This window comes from Chrysochloris asiatica, unplaced genomic scaffold, assembly GCF_000296735.1.
Source record: "Chrysochloris asiatica unplaced genomic scaffold, ChrAsi1.0 scaffold00042, whole genome shotgun sequence".
In the NCBI taxonomy this organism is placed as follows: Eukaryota; Metazoa; Chordata; class Mammalia; order Afrosoricida; family Chrysochloridae; genus Chrysochloris; species Chrysochloris asiatica.
Window position 1 is genome coordinate 10,175,808 of NW_006408560.1, and position 7,693 is coordinate 10,183,500.

At 43.9% G+C, this 7,693-nt stretch overlaps 1 protein-coding gene across 1 annotated transcript; it reads left to right on the forward strand.

The window, feature by feature from the left end:
- The first annotated feature begins 2,551 nt into the window (after positions 1 to 2,551).
- LOC102825471 (late cornified envelope protein 3D-like) lies at positions 2,552 to 2,869 on the forward strand. Its single transcript, XM_006861448.1, has one exon. The coding sequence runs from the start codon at positions 2,552 to 2,554 to the stop codon at positions 2,867 to 2,869; it is 318 nt and encodes a 105-aa protein (XP_006861510.1).
- The last annotated feature ends 4,824 nt before the right edge of the window (positions 2,870 to 7,693 follow it).

The window sequence follows — 7,693 nt, forward strand, 5'->3', positions numbered from 1 at the left end:
TATGATACAGTATATTTTATTATTATTTAAATATAAATATATAAAATTGAGAAATACATCTGTATTATCACAACTTAATCCTATGGGAAAATAGTATCAATGTACATAATTTAATTTGCTGAAACCTTAGCTTCTATCACTTGTCTGCCAATTTGTCATCCTGTGGTGGTTTGCCCATTGTTGTATTGTTGAAAGAAAATGCTATTGAGATTTCAAATACCAGTAGGGTCACCCATGGGGGTAGGTTTCAGAAAAGCTTCCAGATGAAGACAGAGTAAGAAGAAAGACCTGGTGATATAGTTCTAAAAATAAGTCAATAAAAACTTAGTGAGTCACAGCAGAACATTGCCTAACATGCTTGTGCTGCACATGTCACTGGGAGGGATTAAGTGCTGGAGGAAGACATCAAGTTTGGTGACGTAGACAACCAGTGAAGGTGAAGGAGACTCTCAGTGGTTTGGATTGGCACGATAGTTGCAAGGATGGACTTAAACATGTTGGTGATAATGGGAATGACACATGATCCGGCAATGTTTCCTTCTGTTGTAGATATGGTCACCATGAGTCAGAGATGACTTGATGGAAGCTAACCATCTATCTAAATCTTAGCATTATGAGGTCTATGCCATCAAATGAGGCACACATACCCTTACTACTACTATCAACCTTAGTTATTAAACTTTTAATTTTGATTATTTTAATAAAATAATTATCATTCCTTCACTGCATAATTCTTCCTTAATATTTTCAAGCACATGAACAACTTTCTTCTATCAACTTACAGTCTTAAAACCAACAGCACACATCCCACTGTCAGGTGGATGTGGACTCATATTATTATTTAAAAGAATAGTATTAATGGTGAATCCTGCCACCTCAGGAGTTGTAAATTCCTTCTTCACTCTAGCTCCTCTCTTGGCCTTCGTATTGCAACCTGGGAATCAGGAAGTGTTCTTAGGAGTCTTTGTACTGGTCAAGAACTGGCTCTAAACCTCTGTCATTTATCCTGCACTTCAGTTCTGACAGGTCAAGGACCTCGTCCAACTATTACCCTCAGAGAACATCTGGAGACTCCATCACCCTCTGGGGACCTTCAGTGCAATGGGAGCCTGTCCTGTGACGGCTGGAGTCTTTGCAAATGTTTTTTGTGATAGCACTTATCTCAACAGACAACTACTCCTATATTCATTTGCCTCAGTCAAAGGTGGGGAACATCTGGCCGTCAGGCCATATAAGGCCCACAAAATCATTAGGTCTGCCCTGTCCAGGCAACCGAGGTTCCAGCCATCACATTGTTAAGTGTCATCGGGTTTGCTCTGACTCATAAGTGACCCTGTACAGGGTTTCCAAGGAGTGGCTGGTGATTTTAATTGCAGACCTTGTGATTCAAACTGACCTTGAGGTCTATTGCTTTATCCCACAGTGCCACATCAGAACTCCAGTCATCATATTGTTGTTGTTAAGTGCCTTCGAGTCGGTTTTGAACCATAGTGACCCTGTATAGGGTTTCTGAGGAGCAACTGATGGGTTTGAACTGTCAACCTTGTGGTTCACAATCCAATGCTAGTCCTAAAGCACCACATCAGAAGTCCAGTGAGTTAGGGGTGAGCTAATTAAATGTTTCATCAAACACAGAAGGCTAATTTTTAAGTTGAAAATTTTATAAGACCTGCAAATGATATTATAAACTTTGGCAGAAAAAAAGTTCCCCATCCCTGGTCTAAGTGATGGTCCAGTTAGGCTGAGAACTTTTACAGGGAAGAAAGATGTCCTATTCATCCTTGTACTACAGCTGTTGAGTAAAGAAAGTAAGGGGGCAAAGCTTATGTATAGGCATTGAGTAAAGGGGAAGCCGCAGGTCTAGAGCAGACCCGAATGGGTGGTAACTTACAGTCACAAGGATATCCTGGTTCCACCTTATTAGCCCTCTAAGTACAAGTCCAGGAGCATACTGGAGACAAGTTGCTGAGGAGTGTGTGATGCTGTCATCCTCTCCTGGATTGTGAAAGCAGCCACATACCCTGGCTGTGTATCACAAATCCCACACAGTATAAAAAGGCTCCTGCTCTGAACTGCTATCCACAGACTCTTCGGAAACAGACTTCTCCTGCCTCCTCTGCACCTGGTGAGTGTCTGGAAGGGGACAGAGCCTCAGCTGGGAGTGTTTGGGGAAGAAAAGCTCAGACCTAAAGGGAAGGAGCAGGAGGAGGCCCATAGAAGGCAGCACTCAGGCAGGTGATGATGAGGAAGGCGCCTCAGAGCACAGGGCAGGGGTTCTGTGAGTTGCAAAAGCAGCAGGAGCTCTGGGTTCTAACCACCTAATCTGAGCATGTTGTCAGGCACAGGGCTCCATCGGACACCCTTCAGGAGCTTCAGACAAATGCACATGACCCTTCCATACAAAACTTTCACCCCACAAATGATGGCTTAGAAAGCAGCTTGATTATGGAGGTCAAGTTTTTGACAAGACCCACAAAGAAGGAGACACCTACTTGAAACTTCTGTGCTCACATGTCTCTTTTACTTTTTCCAGATTGAAACTCCTACCAAGATGTCCTGCCAGCAGAACCAGCAGCAGTGCCAGGCCCCTCCCAAATGTCCCTTACCCAAGTGCCCCTTACCCAAGTGCCCCTCACCCAAGTGTCCCCCAAAGAATCCTGCACAATGCTTGCCCCCGGTCTCCTCTGGCTGTACTCCATGCTCTGGGGGTTGCCATGGCCCCAGCTCTGAGGCTGGATGCTTCCTGAGCCACCACAGGCGCCGCAGGTCCCACGGATGCCGGCGCCGGAGCTCCAGCTGCAGTGATGATGGCAGTGGTCTGCAGTCAGGGGCCTCTGGATGTGGTCACAGCTCTGGGGGTTGCTGCTGACCTGGTCTTCTGATGCTGAGACAAGGAATTTTAGAGAAAACAAGGATCCAAAGCACCAAGGAAGGCCCTTTCTCGTGGCAGACTCTTTTCAGACACTCTAATCTTTTTTGGACTCAGCAGCTGAAATATTCACAACAGAAGTTTGTGTTCTCCCCAGAAGACTTCTGTATGTGTTCCAAGAGCTCATGGGCTTCTCCTCCTCTGATGGTGTTTGTTATCGCCTGTGTCTGACCATGTGGAAAAATAAAGTCTCTTCCCTGACTCTCGTAATCCTTTTACTTTGACCCACCGAAGGCACACCAGTAAATGTTCCTTCCCTCATCTCCTGTGGATACAGGACCAGGGAAGAATCTTGACTTGGGAATGGAACAGGCTTCCCTCCATCCATAGGGGCTGTGGGAGCTTTCAGTGTGGGAGGGTGGAAGAAAAGGAAACCTTTTGTTTTGAGACAGAACACTCTAGAAAAAGGCCTGACTTGTATGATATTGTGGGGAGGAGAGATTTAACACGGAACTATCTGATTTCTGCGAAGCAAACTTCAAACAGAATTTGAAAATCCTCTATATCATCAAACTAGGGGTCTTGTACAGCCAGGGTGGTACAAAGAGTCTGCAAATAGAACGAAACCAAAAAAGAATGGAGTGAACACTATGAAGGTGGAAAAAAAAAAGTCTTCCTCTAAAAGAGGATGATCAAGTAGACTTATAAATAATGGATTTTAAGGAGAGGTGAGATGAAAAGTTAGCAAATTCTGAAGAAATTGAAATTGAGGATTTTCCCTGAGAGAATGTGTGAGGGGTGTTCAGCAAATGAGAAGTTCTGAGCTATAAGAAAGCCACGAAGAAAAGAAAAATGACAATAATACTTGAATATTTCTTTCAAGAGATTTGAAATAGAACGGAACTCCTTTTCCTTTTTTTGGGGCATTTGAATGTGACTTTTTAAACTCAGCAATAATAAAGAGATGTGTGATAGCTGATGTTGTTGTTGTTGTTAAGTGCCGTTGAGTTGATTCCGACCCATAGTGTCCCTCTATAGGGTTTTCGAGGAGCAGCTGGTGAGCTTGAACCACTGACCTTGCAGTTCAAACGGCTCTGCAGTCTGGCGCATTAACCCACAGCGCCACACCAGGACTCCCGTGATAGCTGATACGGGATCTTAATTGTGAATCTCCTATCTTACCTTTGGAACAAAGGGCAATGTTGAACCACATTGCATCCTTTTCCAAAAAATCTCGTTTTCCAGGTGGCTTAACATTTTTTGGCTAATACCAAGAATGATTACTTCATAGTTTCTAGTATAGTCTCATATTGCTCTTTTGTTTTTGGATTTTTCTGCATAGTGGTTACAAGTCCGGCTGCTAATCCACGGTTCAGCGGAAGAAAGATGAGCCTTTCTGCTCGCATAAGGATTTAGCACCGGAAACCGTACACAGTATAGCTATGAATTGGGATCGACTCCACGGCACATAACCACCACCACCGGTATAGTCCCAAAACAAAAGGAAAATATTGGCCTGTACTAGAAATTCTGAGGGGATCATTCTTGGCATTAGCCAATAGTACTATGCCACTTGGAAAATGAGATTTTTGGACTACTGTTGCAGAATCATGAGTATTTTTTGAGATAATTTCAAACAGATTAAAGGACATATACCTGTGACTAGATTCAAAGTTGAAGTTTTGAGAGAAATTCAGTTCGTGCATAGAAATTCTAGGCAGAGGACAAAACCTGTGTGATACTTTGGGAATTCAGTCAATTGGAATGTGTCTGTTTATTAATTTAGACCTTGGGAAGTGGCAAGGTAAATAAAAATTCTTTTTTTTTTCTAATCCCATGGACAAATGATTTCTTAAGAAATTGAAATAAAAAGTGCCAACATGAAGCTGGTCCATGAAGCTCATTCTCTTGGTTCTATAGAGCTGTTTCTCCACAACGCATTACACTGTCTCTGATCTTGTGAAATTATGAAGGTTCTTCATTTAAGCGTTATCTGACTATGTTGTTGTTGCTAAGTGCCATCAAGTCGGTGTCAACTCATAATGACCTGTTAGCAGCTAGTGAGTTTGAACCACCAACCTTGCAGTTCAAACCTACCTTATGGTCGAGCGCTTATCTTACAGCTTAGTTGCGTTTTCCCCATTCCAGTCTCCCTTCCCATTGCAGGTTGTTGTTGTTGTTAGGTGCCATTGAGTCAGCACTGACTCACAGCGACCCTATGCACAGCAGACTGAAACAATGTCCGATCCTGGGCCAACCTCACTACTGTTGCCACACTTGAGTCCATTGATGCTGCCACTTGACCAATCCATCTCGTTGGGGGTCCATTGCAGGTAGCCAGGGTTTTTCTCTTTTTCACTTCCCAGAGAACAGCCCTTCATGTGATACAGAAGCCAAAAAAAGATCAGAGGAGAAAGAAGAGTAGGTTTTCTTTAACTTCAAGGGTGTCGCTAGAAACTGAGTAGGGTAGAAAGTCCAAAATTGCTGGAGAAAGGCCTCGTGCATTTTAACCCTGTTATCATCAGGACTCGAGGGAGAAAAATCAGGCTTTCTACTCCCGTAAAGATTTACACCCTTGGAAACCCTGTACAGGGTCGCTATGGGTTGGAACCGACTCAACGGCACTTAACAACAACAACAATCATCAGGACTCTGATGGACATTTTTGTTGCCCTGTGGGTGAGGTATCCCACTGGCCCCCAATCCCTCATTGTCCTCCAGGTGTTTTGTAAAGCTGTTATGAATGGGACTCTGTCTCAGCACTGGTATATTCCTCCTCATGATGCTGCCCTATCTGGGGTGTCCAAAGGCACATTTTTACAGAGTGTGTGACCTGTCATTGGTGACCTACATGGTGGCTGGTCCCTTAGCTATGAGTATAAGATGAGGTGGTACCATATTTCAATGCATAAATCATAATAGCTCAAAACTCTCCTCCACCCAAACCAACTACTGGGTACCTCCCAGAAATTTCTGGGAGTATCCAAAGGCATATGAATACAACTAAACTGTTTGTTTTTATCTCCAAATATTATCTATTCATTTGACACTGAGTAGCTTATATCTTCTATGTTCACCTCCCTCAGAGCAGCTGAAAGAAACCTCTTGAGAGAACTCAATGTCTATTTTGAGCTGTGATTTCCTAGGTTCCCAATATGGCACTGTTCCATGTAGAGGAGGGAGAACAGCCTTCTCCTCACACTGACATCCTTGGGGACCAAACTTGTTCTGACTCTGATTCAGTCTCTTACAGTTCTGTCAGCTACAGGCTCTCATCCATAATTTCATGAAGTCTTATGAAGAAAGTCTACTGGTGGGCAAGGGTAGACCTAGTGGAATAAGAACCACCATTTACCTGGAATGCTCTTCTCTTTCTCCTGCCTTCTCTGTAATAAGGAAATCTCTCCTAAGCACAGAAACACCAAGATACCTGCCTGCCCTGGAATCAGTATCATGCTTCATTCAGAAGAGACACAAAACTCACCAGAGGCCGGCATGAGTAACACCATTTTTTGTTGGAGGATTTTATTAAAGGGCAGCACAGAGTTTACATAGCAACATGTACTCTCTATTTATCCCTAAACCCCAAATGCCGTACTAGAGCTACTTCCCTCTCTTCCCAATCTGACACCCTGAACTATCTCCCATTGCCTCCTTTCCTGAGCAGGGCTCTTCCTCCATTATCCTCTCCCACTGACCCGTGCTCACCTTACTGTGGCTTCCACCTGGCAGCCCACATTTTTAAGAATCCCTTGTTGTTGTTAAGTGCCGTCGAGTCAGTTCCAACTCATAGTGACCCTGTATAGGGTTTCCAAGGAGCGATTGGTGAGCTTGAACTGACGACTTTGTGGTTCAAACCAAGCTTGCAGTCCAGCACATTAACCCACAGTGCCAAACCAGGGCTTCCAAGAACCCCTTAAGTTGGTTAATTATCCCAACCTATTTCTTCCCTTGTATCTCAATTCCAAATTCTTCACATTTTATGCTCTACAACTTTGCTTCCCTTTCTTAGTTGACTTACTATCCTCCTCCATCTTCTTTGGTCTTGTACTTTTTTGCCAATTTTTTTATTCTTTGATGCCCTCTCCCCAATCCTTGTCATTGAGCGAAGGGAGTTCTGAACAACTTTTCACGCATTTACATCAACCGCATGAACAGAATCTGCAGATTTCAAGGACAGATACTATCTTAAATCGCTTCACACAGGAAAACTCAGGACTTTCATTAATCCATCCCCACCAATACCTCTCCCTAAATACCCCTCATTTGAAAACACCCCAAAAGCCTCTTGTGAGTTGAGTGGAGTATGGCTTTATACTGCTCGGAGACAGGATTCTGAGGTTGCGCTGTGAAGCCTTGCACTGCTTCCAGCAAGTCAAAGAAATGGACATGTTAGGCATATATTGCAAGAAGAAAGAAATGCTTTATTATTTTTTTATATGGATATAAAGATGGATAGGTGGAAGCACTGGGTTCCTGGAGATCATCAGGATGAACCTTCTGGGGAAACACTCAGAACTTTCCAAGGAAACTCTCTAAGAAAACTCTTTAGCAACAAAGAAAAAAGACAGGAACAAGGTTCATCAGATTGGGATAGGATGTAGGCACTTGGAAATTCCATTTTTTGCAAAGATTTCTGCTTTGATTTTCAGGTCAGCAGCCACTGCCAGAGCTATAGCCACAGCCAGAGCCCCCAGACTGCTGACCACTGCAGCCGGAGCCCTGGAGGGGACATCGGTGGGACCTTGGGCGCCTGTGATGGCTCAGGAGGCATCCAGACTCAGAGCTGAGACCATGGCAGCCCATGGAGCTTGGAGCACAGCC

Coding starts and splice junctions, on each gene's coding strand:
- LOC102825471 (XM_006861448.1), top strand. CDS start 2,552: ATGTCCTGCCAGCAGAACCAGCAGCAGTGCCAGGCCCCTCCCAAATGT.